The sequence below is a fragment of the Crocodylus siamensis genome, chromosome 1 (assembly GCF_052110815.1).
Source record: "Crocodylus siamensis isolate JL-2025a chromosome 1, ASM5211081v1, whole genome shotgun sequence".
In the NCBI taxonomy this organism is placed as follows: Eukaryota; Metazoa; Chordata; order Crocodylia; family Crocodylidae; genus Crocodylus; species Crocodylus siamensis.
The window spans coordinates 204,445,559-204,464,358 of NC_143395.1; the positions used below are offsets into that span (position 1 = coordinate 204,445,559).

General features: G+C 44.4%; 1 protein-coding gene across 3 annotated transcripts in view; it reads left to right on the forward strand.

The window, feature by feature from the left end:
- Positions 1-18,800, forward strand: part of ANAPC1 (anaphase promoting complex subunit 1) — a 93,035-nt gene that overhangs the window by 38,832 nt on the left and 35,403 nt on the right. For all 3 annotated transcript variants that reach the window (XM_090053110.1, XM_090053127.1, XM_090053119.1), the window contains exons 19-27: positions 129-394; positions 1,323-1,414; positions 2,908-3,056; positions 6,268-6,346; positions 6,464-6,497; positions 6,589-6,659; positions 6,815-6,993; positions 10,818-11,044; positions 16,604-16,722. In XM_090053110.1, the coding sequence (XP_089909236.1) occupies positions 129-394; positions 1,323-1,414; positions 2,908-3,056; positions 6,268-6,346; positions 6,464-6,497; positions 6,589-6,659; positions 6,815-6,993; positions 10,818-11,044; positions 16,604-16,722 (1,216 nt within the window). The remainder of the gene's footprint in view (positions 1-128; positions 395-1,322; positions 1,415-2,907; positions 3,057-6,267; positions 6,347-6,463; positions 6,498-6,588; positions 6,660-6,814; positions 6,994-10,817; positions 11,045-16,603; positions 16,723-18,800) is intronic.

The window sequence follows — 18,800 nt, forward strand, 5'->3', positions numbered from 1 at the left end:
GCGTCCTTGTTGAAGGCTTCTGTTACTAAATTTCTAATGGTTAATAAAAGAAATGAAAGTTCAAAGTTCTCTTGTCGGAAAGTAATATGTATAGTTTGTAATTGGTACATGCTCTCTTTTTTCACTAGGACTGGGAATACCTGTTAAATTCTGACTACCATCGAAACTTTGAGTCTCACCCTTTGGCTGGAGCCTTGGGGTTAGATCCGTTGGAAATTTCAACTCTGAAAGAAGACTTTTTGCATAGCCTTAGCTTGGATTCCTCAACTCTTCTCTTCTCACACATTCCTGCTATTTTCTTTGTGCTTCATTTGATCTATGAGGAGCTTAAATTGAACAGCCTGATGGGAGAAGGAATTCGTTCGCTTGTTTTTCTTTTGGTTCAGCTGGCAAGGTATGCTGCAGCTATCAGTCCTAGAAGTGAAGACCAGCTGCGATTAGGCTGCATCATGTCTTTTTTTGTTGTGTGTATACTGGTTTTGAAAGTGAATGTGATGACAACCTTTTAAAGCACATCTTCACATATTTGAACAAATTTATGAATTGGTGTCTAAGAATGTTTGTCACTAGTGAATACCTCTTACAGTTGGTATGTGCATAGTGCTTCACACCATCAAAGTGTTTACAAATGTTAATCCTCATAATACCCTGTTAGTCATGTCATACCAAGAGGGGGAAACTGAGGATGAATACTTGACTGACTTGTCCAAAAACACAGAAGGGCAGTAGCTCATGCCCAATGCAGGTTTAGAACTCAGGAGTTCTTGGCTTCAAGTCCTGTTGTTAGACCATGCCTCTTTAGATTAAGAGTTCTCAAATTTTTGTTTGCTTCACAACTCAAAAAAGTCAAAATTCATCCTACAATCCACAGTCCTTTGTGTCTTGAAACGACCATTGGATTGTGTTATGGCTAGAAACTTGGCATAGTTTTGTACTAGTGATCCTTGAGCATGCTGTTTGAACTTTTGAGGGATTGTGGAAGTGCTGGCTTTGGAATGTGTTGGAAGCCCAGGCAACCAAGCTTTGAGGGTAGCACTTCTCAAGAGGTTTTGGAGTCAACATTCTTGGGAAGCACTTCTGAACACTTAGAGCTCTGAGATAGCTGGAGGCCAAGAGAAGAGCAGCTTGTGGCAGTGTCTCAGGACTCAGGGTGGGAGACAAGTTGTAGGGTATGGTGGAAGCAAACTGCTCCTTCCTTCTTTTGTCATGGTTTTGGAAAAGCTCAGTTCCTTTTTCATGTACAGATTCTAAACCAGAGTAAAATCAATAGCTGAAGTTCATAACTCAGAGAGGCTTATGTCAAAAACTCTCTGTCTTTCTAGGGACTTAGAACTCGAAGCTTACATAGATTATTACTACAGAGACTACCCAGCACTTGTAAAGACCTCCAGGCAAGCATGCATAATTGAACAAGGTAAGCGTAAGTGAAGTGAAAATGGCATTGCCTAGAAATGAGGACAAACAAAGTGGGTCTATAAATTTTATAATTGTGGTGACCATTCTTACTAGAACTAGCCATTGCATTGCTCCCTAAATACAAAATGTATTTTACTTTTTTTCCAACGCACTGAGGTTGCTACTTTATTTTGCACTGGATTGTTAAAAAGACTTGGAGTTAGGGTATAAGTATCAATCGAAATAGACTTGTTGGGGGAGGTTTTTAATCAGTTTCCCACTGCTGATGTTTGAGTCTGTGTCCACATAGCCTGTTTTCTTCAAAATTTCAGGCAGGCAAGGGTAGAAGTGAGTTAATTTTAATCTCATGGTGCACTTTTACATGTGCTGTGCCACGTTCTGATTAGAATGTGTTGGAGCAGGCTCAGTTAATCGATCAGTCAAGTCTGCTGGAGTTTTCTAATCAGAATGCTCCAGCATGCTGTAGTGTCTCATGTATTCAGTGTTCTGCATTTCAAAATGGTGTTGGGGCACTTTAACTAAAGCTCATTGAACAAGCTTTAGTTGAAGTGCCCCCACAACCATTTTGAAATGCAGAGCACTGAATATACAAGATTCTGTAGATATTTTAATTAGAGTGGCTCCTGAGAGCCACTCTAATTAAAATGCACTCCCCTCCCCCCGGCACCCATGATGACTGCTTTCAGTCCCGCTGCTCGATAGAACATATCACAAATCCTCTACTACAAGAAATTCTAATTAGTACTCAACAGAAGGCCCACAGACTTCATCCTGAATTACCACCCCCCCCCACAACTTGCTTTTTCAGAAGCGGGTTGAGCAGCATTGGTAAAGAGATGCAATAAAGCCTGTTACACTGAATAACACAAGCAGGACCTGCTCTGTGGATAAAGGCCTACAGTCTGTCAAGCTGTCATGAACCATTTCTTTTTAAACCTGAAATAAAAAAATAGCCCCTTGCGTACATTTTCTTTTAATTTCTCATTGTTTGCAGTGGCTGAGGTACAGTAGGCAATTATACAAGAGATCCTGCTTCCTCTGCTGGGTATGAAGGCCCCCAGTAGTAACAGGCAAAAAAAAGGCCTTTTAAACTTCTTCCACGCATTTGAAAATAGCAAAGGCAAAAAGGATTAAAGTAGGCTGTCTGTCCTCTTACCAAAATTGATAAAATGAGGATGAATGTATTACATGTTTCAGCTATGTTGTTTAAGAGTAACTAATTCTGTACATTACTTCTGACTGAGATGATAATTTTTAAAAGGCTTATAAATATTTTAGTAATTTGCTATGGTATACCTGTAAACTTCCATCTACCTGAAAGTTGTATATTATATAAATTGTTTTGAGGAAATGTTGGAGATTGCTGCATCTTAATTTAAGAAATAATAGAGAGATACCGTAGGACTTGATCTTTGTTTTAAGGATAGTGAAAACAGATTTTTTTGCATGGTTTCCATGTGCTCAGTATCACTACTGTTCATATGACTTAAGTCCAAACAGGTTTCATGCACCATCCTTCATTTTTTTCTGCTGAGCCTCCAAGTATATTTCAGTGGCTGAGTTCCTGTCTCAGGGGGGAAGGAGTGCAACCATATCCTTACTTGCCAGGAATCTGTGAGAGGAGCAAGCTGGTAGTTCTGGTATGTACTACAAGAAAAGCCTCTGCTGGGCCTGTAGCAGGCAGCCAGGAGGCTGCATCAGGTTCTGTGAAGTCCCAGCCTGGCTTGTTGCGTGCACGCACTTAATAACATGTGGATTAATCGCTTCCCTGGGCTTAATCAGGATATTTAACAGGGCAGTTGCGGATTCAATTTGGCCTGATTTGGAGGCTGAACCTCTGAATCTGAATCAAATCAGGAGACCCTTTAATCTCTCCAAATCAAATTGGAACCCTCTGAATTGATTCAGAATGATTCAACAATTGGGACATAGACACAGCTTTACACATTTGTTCTACATACCTTAAAGTACCAGGCGGCTCATGAACAATGAGATGATGGGTAGATGAAGAGTCCCATGGGAGCATGCAGGGGGGAGGGTCGCAACACTCTTGGCAGCGGACCCAGAAGTGGGCCAGAAGCACTTCCAGTCCACTTCCATGTCCGCTGCAGAGTGCGTGGGGGACGCACCCCCCAGATTGGTGACTGGTGCCTCTTGGGTCTGCTGGGGCACCCAGCGTCCCCCCATGGCTGATAGCTGAGCAGGGGCGGGGGCATGGAGGGCAGGAGGTCCCCCATGTACTCAGTGGCAGACCCGGAAGTGGACTGGAAGTACTTCTGGTCCACTTCCAGGTTCACCACTGAGCACACAGGTGGGGGTCCTGTGGAATGCTCTGTCTGCCCCACCATCTCAGCATTCATGAGCCACGCCTGGTACCTTGAGGTATGTAGAAAAAACATTTAAAACTGTGTCTATGGATGAATCGCTGATTCTCCAAATTAGAATCAAATCTTCAGATTCAGCTGAATCAAATAGGGACAGTGATCTTAGTCAATGAATCGAATCACTGTCTCCTGAATCGGGCTGAATCTGAATTGAATATGGCCTGGTTTGCACACTGTTAGTATTTAAGCCACAGTTTTGGGGCATCTGAGAGGGGGGCTATGGCAAACTTGGGGTGGCTGTACCCCCCGGTCACCTCGCCCAGCACTACCACCACCTGCCCCATGTGCAGCCCTGGTCCAGCTGGGCCCCCTCCGTGCCCCCTGCTCCCCCTGAACTAGTCCTGTGTCCCGCCCCAGTTGAGCAGTGCCTGCCCTAGCCCCCCTCTGTCCCTCCCATGCTCCTTCCCTCCCCTACTCCCTTCCCCCACAACAGACTTACAAGCCAGATGCTGCTGTCCATGCTGCTGGGCTGCATGTTGGCAGTTGGATCGGTATTGGCCAATATGGCTGGTCAACAACTGGCCATCAGTATCAGCCGAAAAAATCTTTTCAGTTTAGCCCTAGTTTCTCCCTGCACACTTCCTGTGGAAAAAAAGCTGATTTTCCCTTTTAAAGGAGAAAAACACAGATTTTCCTTTTAAAGGAGAAAAATGTGGCTTTTTTTCTTTGAAAAAAGAAAAAAGCAGATTTCCTTTTGAAGCAGGAAACCATGAATTTCCCCTTTTTTGCAAACAGCTCTCTGCAGGCTGGCAGAGTTCTAGCCTGCAGCAAGCTGCTTGCAAAAAGGGCACAAAACCCTAAGTCGTGTCTGGAGGGGAAGAGGACAGAGTGGGTGGGGCTGAGAATCTGAGACCAGCCAGGGCTGATTCAGACTCACTTTGCCTCCTACAGCCTTTGGGGTAAGTAGGGCTTGGGGGCAGCTGGGGGCCTCCCTCTGGCAGGGCAGGGGGGCAGGTAGCTGTCAGTTGGGGATGAGAGGGGCAGCGATTTCCTGGTCCCTATGCAGCCCATGGGCCTGATTTCATGGGTTTCAGGGCCTGCCAATTGGCCCTGTAGGGAAGGGGTGAGGGGGGAAGCCTGGTGACAGGTAGGGCAAGTGGAGGGAGAGGAGAAGGGGAAGTTGGAGGAGGATGCAGCAGGGGCCACCGATGGCTAGGCGGGGTCTGCCTCAGCCACTTCATAGCCCCCACTAAGTGGAGATTGCTGCCCCACCTCCTCCCCGCCTGTTCTGCCTGCCCTGCCTGCTGCCAGGTTTCCCTTGGCTGTGGGATGGCAAAATGTGGGAGACACAGAGGCCCTGACAGGGTTGGGAAACTGTGGCTTTGGAGTGAGGGGCAACGTCATAGGCCAGATCAGGGCACTGGCATTTGAGGGCTGCTCAGTGCCACAGAGCAGCAGGGGGGACAGCTGCAGTTGGACCTGCATCTTAGTGCAGGGGCCTAACTGCTGCCAGGAAGGAGTGAGTGGGGGGTGGGCAGAGGCTATGGCTTGGCAGTGAGGGGGCGGGCAGTAGCATATCAGGGCTGCTCACCTCCACAAAGCAATGTCGGGGAGAGGGGCCAAACAGCAGTCATGTCTGGACCTGTGTCCTGGAGAGGGAAGGGGGCAGGGGGAGCTCTGATTTTCTATACTAAAAAACCCAAAATCAAATTCCAAAATGTGTAGGTATTTAGAATTTATTTTATTATAATGATTGAGGCACTGTTAGACTTCAAATTGCTTTAAAATTGTAAATATATCTATAAAACATTGTGTTCAATCTTTACGTAACTGTATAGTAGTGTTTCGTTTTAATCACAGAAAAACATGGATTTTGTGTAGTTTAATCAGATAATCTTGGGTCTTTTAATCAGAGAAAACCAGAATCCCTGCTGAATCCCTGCTGATAACATAGCATGTCCAGTAACAGGAGACAGTCTGTGTGAAGTGGCAGGAAATTCCTGATGCCACACCAGGAAGCTTCTGCTGTCCGCTGCCTCACCCAGACTGTCTCCTGGGATGCCACACTTCTGGGCACTGTGTGTTTTCCAAGAAGACCTTACTCTGTTACATCGTCAGTAATGACTCTGGAAAAGTCTTTTCTTCCTATAATTCTGCCTTCCAAAAAATATAGTGTATGTTTTATTTGGGAGTGCATAGTATGCAAGAAAAATACAGTTTTTTAAAATGTTTCCTATGCAACAGGTGGATTTTTCAGTTAAATATTTATGTTGGAGGATTCTCTTAGCATTTTAAGAGTTGTTTCACCAAAGTTAAATACTAAAACCAACCAGTAAAATGTAAAACAGAGTAAAAGTCCCTTGACTTAATTAATTAAGGAATCACCACTCATACCTTCACAATAAACTTGTCAATCTATTTAAGACATTATCATTTGCGTTATTCTTTTTTCTGCTGACTTAAATTGTTTATTTGTCATTTAATTAGCACTTTATTATTTAGTAATTTGGAATTTTTTCCTACACAGAGTGTTGCACTGTACATACTTGGCGATGAAAGAGCTGTTTCAAATGAAGCATCACATTATTTGTACAGAATAAGTTCAGGTACTTGGACTTGAAAAATTACCAGAATATTTCTCTGTGTATATGTGTGTACACTGGTTGTTATCCTTTTTACCCAGAGGAGACAGAAATAATATTATCTTTATTTTTCTCTTATAGGGCAAAGAAAGCCAACAGAACAGGATGACCGTCGGTATATTAAATACAATTAATTAATAAATTTGCACTCTGATGTGGCTGGACTTGTGATAAACCTTTATGCTCTCCTTTCCCATTCTTTTAAGATGCAGTGTCACACAAAGCACATCTGTTTCCAACCTAGCTGAAAAGTTAGTTATCTGGATGACTAATGTAGGTATGAGAAGCTTTTATCGTTTTTCATGTGCATAATCACCGCTGTCACGGTCTTATGTTTGAGTAGCCTGCTTGTCTGGGCTAGAAATACCCTTTTTGGTTTTTGTTTTTTTGGGGGGGGTTTATAACTCTTAAGGCTGTCTCTCTAATTTTAAGGTTTCACTTTGAGAGATTTGGAGTCTCTCCCCTTTGGGGTTGCTCTTCCTATCAGAGATGCGATATACCGCTGCAGAGAGCAGCCTGCCTCAGATTGGCCAGAAGCTGTCTGTCTCTTGATTGGGCGTCAGGATCTTTCCAAACAGGCACATGAAGGGAACTTGCCGAAGAGTAAATCTGTGAGTATCAGCCTTAAAGGGATTTTGCAAAGGCAGATATCACAATGCTTTAGTGGGCACTCAAATAGAGTGCCCAAATGCTTAAAAAAGTTATATTAGCATGAGTTGTCTTCCTGCAACTGGACAAAATAGTAGAGGTGCAGTGATGCATCAGTCCAATGTTGGATTGGTACCGATATAAAGAAACCTGGCTGTATCGGATATCAGCCTGATGGAGCTGATAAGTCCCCGTGCTGTGTGCATCCACAGTGCGGCACTCAGGCAGTGCCTCCAGCTGTTAAGTCTGGTGTGGTGTAAGGGGGGAGGGAAAGAGGTGGGGCAGGGGGCAGATCAACACCCCCTGTGGAGAGGGAGGGGGCAGGGGCAGGTGCTGCCCGGGTTGGGGGGGTGGAGCTGTGTTTCGTGGGGTGTGGGAAGCAGCTTCCGCCACTGCTTGCACCCCAGAAGGGCACTGGGAGGGCTTGTGCCCCCCAGATTTATGTGGGGTGGGGTGGAGTGGGGCGAGCTGCAGCCAGGGCTGTGTGGGACTCTTCTCAGTGGGGCTAGCTTTGGAGGAGGCGGCAGCGGCACTGGGAGGATGGTGCATCCACCCCAAATTTCGCCGCCATCCTGCTCCCAGCGCCGCTGCTGCCAGCCACCCAGAACAGCCCTGGCTCTTCTTGGTGCATAGGTAGAGGCAGGGTGCTGTGCCAGACTGCACCAGGTGGCTGGTAGTGGTGGTGAAATTTTGGGGTGGATGCAGCATCCTCCCAATGCCGCTGGTGCCCACTCTGAGCCCAGGCCCTGGCAAAAAGAGCCCTGGCTGCAGCCTGCCCTGCCCCACGCAGATCCAGGGAGCACACGCCTTCCCACCCCCTTCCACCTGTGCCCTTCTGAGGTGCAAGCAGCAGCGGCAGCCGTCCCCTCCCCCCCTCCCCATGAGCTGTGGTTCCAGCTCTCCCCCACAACCCTGCCTGGGCAGCCCTTCCCTACTCCCTTACTGTGGGGGGTCTTGCTCTGCCCCCCTTGTGCCCCTTCCCTCACCTTTCACCACATGGGACTTAGCAGCTGGAGGCAGCTATATTGGAAATTGGATCAGTATTGGCCGATAGGCCTCCTAAAATATCGGCTATCGGTATTGTCCCCAAAAATCTGTATCGGTTCACCTCTACAAAATAGATTAAAACATATAGAAAGTATGGTATCTTGACTCCTGATTAGTGAAAGCAACATAAGATTTACATATGTATAGAGTTTTAATCCAAAAATTGTCTGGTGTTAGAAGGACAAGTTTATTAAATATAGAGATTATCTTAAATTATTAAAGGAAGATAAAAGACCATCTATTTTACACTTTAGGTAAAAATCTCCAGAGGTTTTCTCTCCAAAGCAACTGGGCTGCTTCTGTAACCACTGTTACTTTCTAGAAAGGTTGTGACTTTGAGGTGAGAGGGAAGCTTCAGTGCTCGGTCCCCAAAGCAGATGCACTGAGATGTGCATGACTGCTAATGTAGCTCTGGCCTGTATTTTCCCTGTTCTCTGCAGCAGTTCCACTGAAGTTTACTGTTGTACTTATAGTATATCTCCTTCCCTCAAAAGATTTTTCTTTGGGGTTTTTGTGTGTCCTAGGTACTTGGGGAAAAAAAATCTTCCCTTAAATCATTAACACCTTGTGGGCTATTTGTGCATCCTTTATTGAGGCCTTTACCCAAAGCCAAAACACTGGTAGGCTCAGAATGTGGCAGTGTGACATTCATAAAGCCGCATAATGGTAGTGTGGAGATAGCATCCACTCAGAAGTCACAAAGGGAGAACTAGTGCTTTCAGCACATCCTGACAGAGATCATTATCTCAGGAGTTAGTGCTGTCTTGTTTTTCTAGAATGGTATTAGGAAGACTTGGATTTACTAGATCCTGTAACAGTGTCTGCAAATCTAAATTCCAGTTATTTTCATTCAGAAGAAAATAAACTACAGGCATAAATCATCTTATCCACCATTCATTAAAATCTATCTTATCTTCAGCCAATGACCTTTTTACCTCAGGTGATGTTTTGTAACCATGCTGGATCTAAACTGACATCAGATTTGATTTTATCAGTTGTCTTATTTGAGGCATTGTTATAAATGTTGCCTTAAAAGGATAAAATGGTTTACAAAAACCAAATTGTTTGTCATTTTTTAGTTGGGCAGGGTGGAGTTTCCTGTTTCAAAACAGACGCTAGCTCTTTGGGTGGTGCTGTTATGTATTGAAAATTTTGATTACATATTTATGAAAAGAAATTGTTTTTCATTCATTAACTGCTTATTTGTTTGTGCTTCACAATGTCATGTGTTTGTAGGCAGTGAAGAGCCGATGTCTGATGCATTCTGTATGGTGTGGTATCTTCACTTGGTGAAGTTCTGGTGTTCAGTATTAGAAAAATAACCCAGTGGAAGCTAATTTGTTTTCTCTGTCCCCAAATTATATCTTGTTTCAGCATTACACTTTTTTTCTTACTTCTTTAATAAACCAAATTCAATAGAAAAGGGAAGCATGCTAACCTATCGTACAGTTACTATCCAAATTGTTCTTTCAGGTCATTTGGAACAGATGGTGGTTTCTGGCCTGCAAAGAGTCTCTGTAGCATTTTTTTAGCTTGAATTAATTTAGCGCATATCAGATTTAAGAAACTTGAACCAATCTAGTAAAGGCACATCCAGGGCATATTTGGTTGCACAGTTCAGCCAGCACAGTTGTGTCTTGTCCTACCACAACCCTGTAATTCTTGTTCTTGATTTTGTTTTTGAGTTAGCCTTGCGGTTAACCTATTGTATTTTTGGGATGTGATGTGTGGGCCCTTAAAGGTGTAATAGAGACCACTAGACCCAAATCAGGATTTGATAAATGTGCTAAGAAATGTTAAGGTTTTACCACACTTTCATTACTTTTGAGTAGCACAGTGCTGGCATATGAGCTTGGAAGGTACTCAAGTGTCAGTGTGACGCATTACATTGTGAAAAATGCATACATAGAGTCAACTACCCTAAATGCTTGCACTTTTTAAAATCGGTACTGAAAGTTAGATTTCTAAATAAATAACCTGATTTTTTCAGAAGTGCTGAGCATGTTCAGCTCTCACTTAAGACTGCTGCAGAAGTACATCCCTGTTCAGGTTAGCAGTGACGCATGTGCTTGAATTAAAGGATGCACTCAAATATGTGGTTAAGTGTTACTGAATTGAGCCTGATAGGTGCTGGGTGCTTCTGAAAGTCAGGCCACCTGTTGAGGAGTCTAAGTATGCTTTTAGAAGCCTAACTTTAAGCTCTCCTTAAAAAAATTTAGTCTTTCCCGGTTTCCATTTTCCACTACTGAACTTAGAAAATGAAAAACATGCAGGAGAAATACATGCACTTTCTTATTGTCCTTGTATATGTTTGATACTTGTGTAGGAACATAGAGGGAGCATTCTTGATTCTGCAAAGGTTCTGTTCCATCTATAATGGAATATCATTAGGAAGGTTACAGTACCTCAGCAGTCACCTATTTGCATTTTCTTGCCTTTTTTTACTTTTGCAACAGGAGTTAAAGTTGTCAAAGTCCATTTGCTTCATTGTTGGAACCTAAGAAACAATATTTTCCAATCTGTGTGATCACATTTATCCTACTGGTGTGTGTGAGTATGATCAGTTCCAAGTTCTGAAGCTCCAGAGATCTCAGTCCCTTACTCCCAGAGAATCCTCACCTTAGGTGACAGCTCCACACTTTGGGTCACACTATTGTCATCTGGTTTGTTTAATAAAACTCAGTGGTCTAGGTTCACTTTCTTAGAAATAATTTCCCTCTTTTTTTCTGTTCCCTTTTAGTCTGTTTCCCAAGTGCTCTCATCTGATGTGCCTTCAGGAGCTGAGGCAGAAGAGGAGGATGATGGTATGAATGATATGAACCAGGAAGTGATGTCACTAATATGGAGTGAGGATTTGAGAGTACAGGAAGTACGCAGACTCCTTCAAAGTGCCCATCCTGTACGTGTCAATGTAGTACAGATGCCAGAAGTCAGTGATCATGAATATATAGAAGAAAAAGAAAACAGGTAAATTGTTTCTAGTGGTTATTCACCAGTGGCTCACTAAGATGGGGATTACTGTAACTCTCCACATCATAAACATCTCCAAGTATTATTTCTGTAATACCAAAGAGGTGGCTGGGAAATATCATTCTATATTTTATTTGTTCTTAAGTACGTGATTCTCTTGGGGAAGGGGGGAAGAGGAACTGTAGATTAATAGAAGTAGTCTTTTAGTTAGTTATCTGTCCTCGGAGAGTAAAACAGAGAAAAAACATAAGAGAGCATTCTGGGACAGGTTGCAGATTGCCACTTCCTTTACTGTAAAATTTTAGTTGTTCTGAGAAGTAGTAAGGTTAAGGGTGTGTGACTGGGACTACAGTTATACGTGTCATGCAAATACTGTTGGTGAATTTTAAATTTAAATGAGGGATAACCACATATCCCTGTACGTTTCACTGGACACCAGTATTAAGAGAGATCCTGTGTTCATATTATTCACATAAGAAGTTTATGTTTCAAAATTAAGGAGTCTGAGCTTTAACATGAATAAAAACTGAAGTATCCATGTGAACTGCTGGAGCAAAATATAGGTGAAATTGTTGGATTGGCCTGGCCTCAAAAGAACATGTTAAAGTTGGGCTGTTATGGTCTGAAAGTATTTTGTAGCATCCTGTCTGGTTCAGAAGAAGCAAAGATGCATGGGATCCAATTCTAGACTGACCCAGCTGTTCAAAAACATCATTATTCACATTCTGATGTTAAATGCAGCCTGTTTGTCAGACAAATATGAGATCTTCTGTGTAGTGCACAAAGACCCAGTATATTGTGATACATCTTTTCAAAACCATGGAGCTGGTTTATCAGTTAATATCTTAGGAGCAAATAAACTGTCTGAAATGTGGAATAAGTGAGAGAGACCATGCCACATCCTCTCCTAATTGAGTGTTTCCTGCGTAAAGACCACAAATCTAATTTTGATCCATGGAGTATCTTGCTTAATGGTTTCCATGAAAGCGGTTTTGCCTCTCTCTGAGGGTCTTCTTGCACATTAATTTTAAGCAGCTCCTGGAGCTCTTAATCCATGGGTTGCCCACACATTAATGCTTTCAGATAGTTTTACACACACTTTGGGCAACTTAGCTATTCTGCTTCAGGGCAGGTTTATCTCTGATCCATGTTACCCAGCTCTTGTCCCATTAGTGTGTGGCTACTCCCTACCGATGAGCCACCCAAATTGCAGTCCTCCAGTATCCTAGGATGTAGTGCCCTCTGCCCCATCCTCTTGTTCTGTGTGGAGAAACTTTCCACTCCCTGAACTCTACTGCCCAGGGAGCAGTTCTGGCATTAAGCCACCTCCCCCTCCAGCACTTGAGGGTGTGACCTTCCTGCCTCCAGGAGTGTAACCCTATGCAAATAACCTGCAGAACACATGCCAGCAAGCCAGGTTGCAGGGCATGGACAGGTTTAGGAGTGGGTGCTAAAGGATTTGCAGGGAATGAGGTAGGAAGCTGGATGGGGTCCCCATGAGCTATGGCTTCCCTTCCAGGGCAGGGGCAGTAGCTCCTCCAAAAGTATTTTCCCTCACTGCTCCTACTTCCCAGCCATCCTGGGAAGCATGACCAGCACCCCTTACACCCCAATCCCAATTTATTAAAACATGACATGTCCTTTAATTTACTTCCTCTTTATTTCTTTTTAAATTCTCTTTACTTTTTATTTTATCCTTCAGTGGCTGACTTATTTTTATTTCACCACCCTTCCCCCACTCCCATTTTCTTTCCATCTTTTCATCTTTCATCTTTAATTCTCAGCTTCATGTTCTCCCTTCCCCTAGCTCATTTCTCACGCCCCTGCACCTAGAGCAGGGATAGAAGTCTTTCATGGCTCACCAGCCCTGTAGTAGCAACTCACAGCTGTAGATCCTAGTCTGGTCCCTGCTCACCAGTCCTCTAGTGGCAAGTCATGGGTGTGCAGGTCAGGGACAGTCAGAGAAGGTTTTTTGCCTTAACATGTGACTGCTCCAAACTTGAGCTGGCACTAACACTGATCAACATTTAAGTAGCTTAAAGTGCAATGTGTAATAAGGGCCTAAATCAACAGATGACACTACATCTACAGAAGACTGGCCAGCAGCACTGAACAAGTAGCGCACTGGTTTTCTGCATATAGACCCACTATTTGCCTTCTTTCCATTGGATGACTTCATTTCTCTCTCTCAAACCCAAGACTATGCAGTAGGGGTGAAATATGATGAAAGTGCTATTCATGGCAGTAATTTGTAATGGTTTGATACTCAGTGCACTTTTCCCTGGTTTTTGGATCACATTGATCAGAGTGAGTGCTTGGATTAGTTGTGCCCACTGGAGTCTCCCATCCTAGAAGGACACAGCAGCTTGGGTGCAGAAGGTAAGGGACAGTGGGCATGATCCTGTTAAGCAGGTTTTGGTGGAGTGAGGCAAACCACCTTCCTTCCCATCCTAGAAAGCCATGGCAGCTGGGAACATGAGGTAGGGACACCATCTGCAGAGTGGGGGTCTTGTGTGCATGAAGGGAGGTGAGCAGGAAGGCATCTTAGGTGCTAGGAGCTTCTGGGGCACATCTGAGCTAGGGATGTAAATCTCATTAAAAAATTATCCATTTAAACTTCTCTAATTATGTCGGTTAAAAGTTAACTAATAACACAGCAGCTCAAATGCTCCCCTAGCCCTTTGATATGGGGCGATAGGGAGGAAGGGGGAGGAGACATTGGCAAGTTGCAAGCCCCACTAGACAACGCTGCTCACCTGAAGCCCTGAAATCATGGGCTGGGAGGGAGGGAGCACCTGTGACTGAGCACCTAAGTACTTAATTGACAAGTCAGTAGGCTGCCTGCTGTTTTCCTCTTTAACCTCATAGGTGAACAGGGGCACCAGTACCACCTCCCTCTTGCCTTCCAGTTCCTTCTGGGGAAATGCGTGGCTTCCCTTCCCCACCTTCTCTGCTAGACTGCGCCCTGTCCCACACTAAATGATAACCGGTAAACTGACTGGTTATCACTGATTTCATTGGTTAAATGATTCATGACTTAACCTTTCTTGTACATAATCTGAGCATGGCTTACAGGGTAAATAGCCAGCACTGTGATGGATGGGGAGGGCAGGGCTGCCTCCCCACCCTCCAGGGGAAAATGCCAGGCACAGTTAAAGAGAGAGTTGCCCTCGGACTAGAACAACTTTCTTTTTTGTGGTTATGTAATGTGAGGTGCACTGTTTCTCCTGTACTGTATTGTACCAGCCAGAGAGCCTCAAAAGATTAGCCAAAGAGTTAAGACTGTTAAGCAACAGTCTTAACATTGTCAGCAACAGAAGTAGCTCCTTCAGGTAGGTGCAAGCTCAGCATCTCAGCTCCCTTCCCCCAGCTCTCTCCCCATAAAACTGGAGACATTTGCCTGCAGAGGAGCGTTTGTAAGCCCCCGAGAATCAAGGGCAGCATGGTGCAGAATCATACCTCTCACATCCTAAACCACGCCATAGGATTGCAATAGGCTTGTCAGGCTTTCAGCAGACTGTTGACACTAATTTTTATGTATCTGACATTTATCTCTTAGGTAATCCTTATTTCTAGTGAGTAATCAATTTCTCTATAGCATCATCACCTTGTAAAACATTCTATAAAAATAGATGCTAAGAATACAAAGAAATATCTGACATAATGAGCTGAGTAATTTGATGAGCCCTGAGAGTCTCCTAAGCAAGTACCGATTTGTCTCCTTGAAGTACATGTGTACTGTTCATGAGTTATTACTAGGAGTCTCCAGTAGTCATAACAGGATTGTACATGACAGCCTTCTCTATTTTACCTTCTCTTTTATAGATCTTACCTATCATCATTACATTTGCATATGGCTGCTGAACTATAAAGAGCTTAGATTTCTTATTTGTATGTGTTCTAGTTAAATACATTTGCTTCAACATGATGTCTGCTAAAAGATTAGATTAAACCTGGTGGGGAGGGGAAGGGTTCTGGGAAGGGACAAAATCAACTTTTGATGAACTGCTGTTTAACACTGTTAAGCCATTTTTGTAGACAGAAGACAGAAATAACATTTATATTGGTATAAAAATGGTGTTGTATAAATACATTACAACTGTTACAGCTGCATGTTTCTGTAGTGACACATGTTACAAACCATTGTAACTGGGACTGTATTTCATTCCTGTTTAAAGTTACAGTTATTTATCTCACTTGTGTTGCTGTAGAATAGTAGTTTTCAAACTGCAGTGTGGAGCCCTGGGGTTCCACACTAAGGTCATCAGGGGTTCCACAAGGAGACTGGGGGTAATGGCAGAGAGAACTGGGAGGCAGTGTGCCATCATTGTGGGGTTGGGTCACTTGGCTCCACATCACTTTTTAGGACAGGGATTCTGCAGCAAAAGTAGTGATATGAAAGGGTTCCATGACTTCAGGAAGTTTGAAAACTGCTGCTATAGAAGCATATGGAAGAAACAGTTAAATCAAAACAACCGTTTCATTCTTCTGAGGGGCAACAGCCCCTCCCCTTTTAAAGTGGTTAATAGTTACCTCTGTCTATAACCGTAGGCCCCGGGCAGATGTGCTCTTTGAAGGGTTACAAATGGTTTTGAGTGCTCCAGGAAGTATGAGTAGAGATGTATCCAGTTGAAGAAATGCTTCAAGAATAGCTTGGGAAAAAAAAGAATGTTTTTTTTTTTTTTCTTTTTTTTTTTTTTGAAGTATCTCCTTTGGAAGCACTTCCTGAAACATCTGTGCAGGCCAGTGGTCTTTTTGGCATCCCATAGTGCTTTGCTCCCTCTATCCCCACCTCCACTGGTGCAGGGCGGGAGTGGGTATAGGCAGACAGCAGATGAACACCCTCCTGTGTACTCTGCTGTCTCAAGGAATCACAAGAGGCTGAGAGGCGTGCAGGGATTCCTCATTTCCAACCCCCCATTTTGAAGCACTTTCATGTTGATGGGGAGGGAGGGAGATGTGGAGAGAAGCATATGTGTGCATCTTGCTGCATTTGAAGTGCTTCAAATACATATCTTTCTATGGCCTTAGACTAATGTTTTACCACTTTATTCTTACTAATTTTCATTTTATAAGGTTGGTCTGGCACACAGGCAATAACCTAACTTCTCATTCTTTTGAGGAATGAGTGTCTCCTACTTACCATTTGTATAGATAGATTCATAGATTGTATGGCTGGAAGGGACCTTGGAAGATCATTGTGTCTGGCCCCCTGCACCAGGCAGGAAAGACAACTAGGGTCAGGTGATCCCAACAAGGTGACTGTCCAGTCTCCTATTGAAGATTTCCAGAGTAGGCACCACCTCTGGAGGGAGCTTATTCCACTGTATGGACATCCTGACTGTGAAGAAGTTTTTCCTAATGTTGAGTCCGAAACGGTCTTCCAGGAGTTTGTGGCTATTACTCTCAGTTTTTCCCAAGGTGCTGTGGTGAACAGTTGTTCACTGAGCCCTTGATGTACTCCCCTAATGTAGCGATAAGCTGTGTGACCTGTGTGTGTCATATGTTCTCAGTGCTGTTCTTTGAGCTTTTATTTTTTTTATTTCCCCCAAATAGGTTGTTACAGCTGTGTCAGCGGACAATGGCACTACCTGTAGGACGAGGAATGTTTACTCTGTTCTCTTATCATCCAATTCCAACAGAACCATTGCCTATTCCTAAACTGAATCTAACAGGTATGTCACTCAGCACTTCCTCCCTTTGGGTTGATTGACTTGATTTAAAATAACTAAATGCCAGTAAATCCTAGGCTTGTTAGGTGACTGATTCCTTCATCCTACAAGACTTGAACATGTGCTTTATTTTTGCCACTGACTTCAGTGGGGCCACTCACCATCATAAAGTAAAGCAAAGTTATGGACCTTAGGACTTAAGTAGTGTCCTAAAGCACTGATTGATATTTGTAGCTGTGATGGGACCCCAAGTTGGTCAAGGCCATGAAGATGCAAACTCTCCATGAGGTGAGATACCCAATTAAAGGACAACTAAATGTAGACCTAATCGCCCCCCGCCCCCGCCACTTCAATAAGTAGGGAAAAAACACTGTCACATAACAGGGGGAAACAGAATATAAAATAAACGTTTAAAACAAACTAACTCCTCACAGCTTTCACCCTCATACCTGGCCAGTGCTTCTCAGTCCCCAGCTAGTTCCAATGACAAACTGGAATCCTTAGTCTCTGCAGCAAACTCCACCTCATCCCTGAGGGTCTCAGCTTTTCTGTCAGCTTTTAGCAGGTTGCCTCTGCCCCACCATTTCAGCCTTATCAGCTGCCGTGCCCATGTGGCAGGCTTCGTCTGTCTCCACTTTGTGGGGTTTCACACTAGCAGGCTTCAGTGAACTCCAGCAGGCCTCATTTTGGCAGACGCACACAGCCCACACATGCATATGCATGCTCTGGCTCCCCTGCTCATTATCTCTTTCTCCCCTAGCTTCTAGATGGTCAGAGTTCTCAGAAAAGGGGCCCTTCCAACACCATGCACAGAGCAGAGTGCAGTTAGCCAGGCCATACCTAGCCCCTATGCACTCTAGCCATGAACCTCTTCCCCACTAGAACAAAATCCTGTCTAAAAAAACACTTTCAACATAAAACATCAAAATAGACAATACAACCACATAATTGTCACAGCAGCCAAGTAGGAGCACAGAAAATGATTTATCATCAGTAGGATTTACACCTTTTAGAACAACTGCATAGACTTTTGCCACTTGGCTACTGGAGTTAACTGTGCAAACAGACAGCAGTAGTAGGGTTACACTATTTACTGCATCAAGGTTTTGCCTCTGGAACAGCACTAAAGGCCTGTCCAGACCTTAGCCACTCCCTTTTCCTCACGTAGCCTCTTCCCACAACAGTCCCAAGTTCCTTGCCCAAATAAGTCCTTGTCTTCCCGCCCCCCACTCCCAGGTTCCTAAGTCATTCAGCATTCTCCCTCTTTCCGTCTGTCTTCTTGTCAACCCATCAGCCTCATTCGCCTGCTCCTCTGTCCATGTTTTTTATCTTCATTGTTTGACTTTCCAGATCCTCTTTTGTGGGCTGCTTATCCAGTCTCAGAGTATTATATCCCCAGTTCCCTGTCCTAGTGTGTTTGTCCAAACAGTCCCAGCTCTCCCTCCATCTGCTGGTTCCTGGTCAGATCCATTTTTCTTCCCACTTTACCCCAGCAATACCAGTTTCTTTGCCCTGCCAGCAGCAGTCTCTTTACATCCAGCCGCTACATCCAGTGTCCCTGGGTCCCCCAGAGCTCTCCCGGCTGCAGACTCCCTGTGCTCCACAGGCTTCCCTGCCTCACCCTGCATGGGGGGAGGGGGAGACCAGGGCAGGATGCAGAAGCTGCAAGAAGAAAAGGAAGCCTGGACAAACTGTCAGCAATAGTAGAAGAGTGATGGGAGTGACATCTCACCCAGGAGGCTGGGGATTGCAATAAATGAACCCCTTGGAGGCTGTATGTTGTCTGTCAGCTGGACAGCCTTGATAGGAGGGAAGAAAGTCCCTTGTCTTGGACTTGAGTATGAGGCAGTGGGAGGGAGGCAATTGCTACCCTCTCCTCCTTCCTCACCTCGCTGGCTTACTTGTGCTTGGCTCTGGCTCTGGTTCCAGCTCTGGCAAGCTCCAGTCCTGCTCTAGCCTGGGGCTCAGAGCTTGTGCTTGCTTCAGTCTCAGCCTGGCCCAATAGTAGTGATGGTGGTGGCAGTTCTGGCTGCGGCGAAATGCCGGGCTAGCGGCTCCGGCACCGCTTAGGGGAGCCGCGG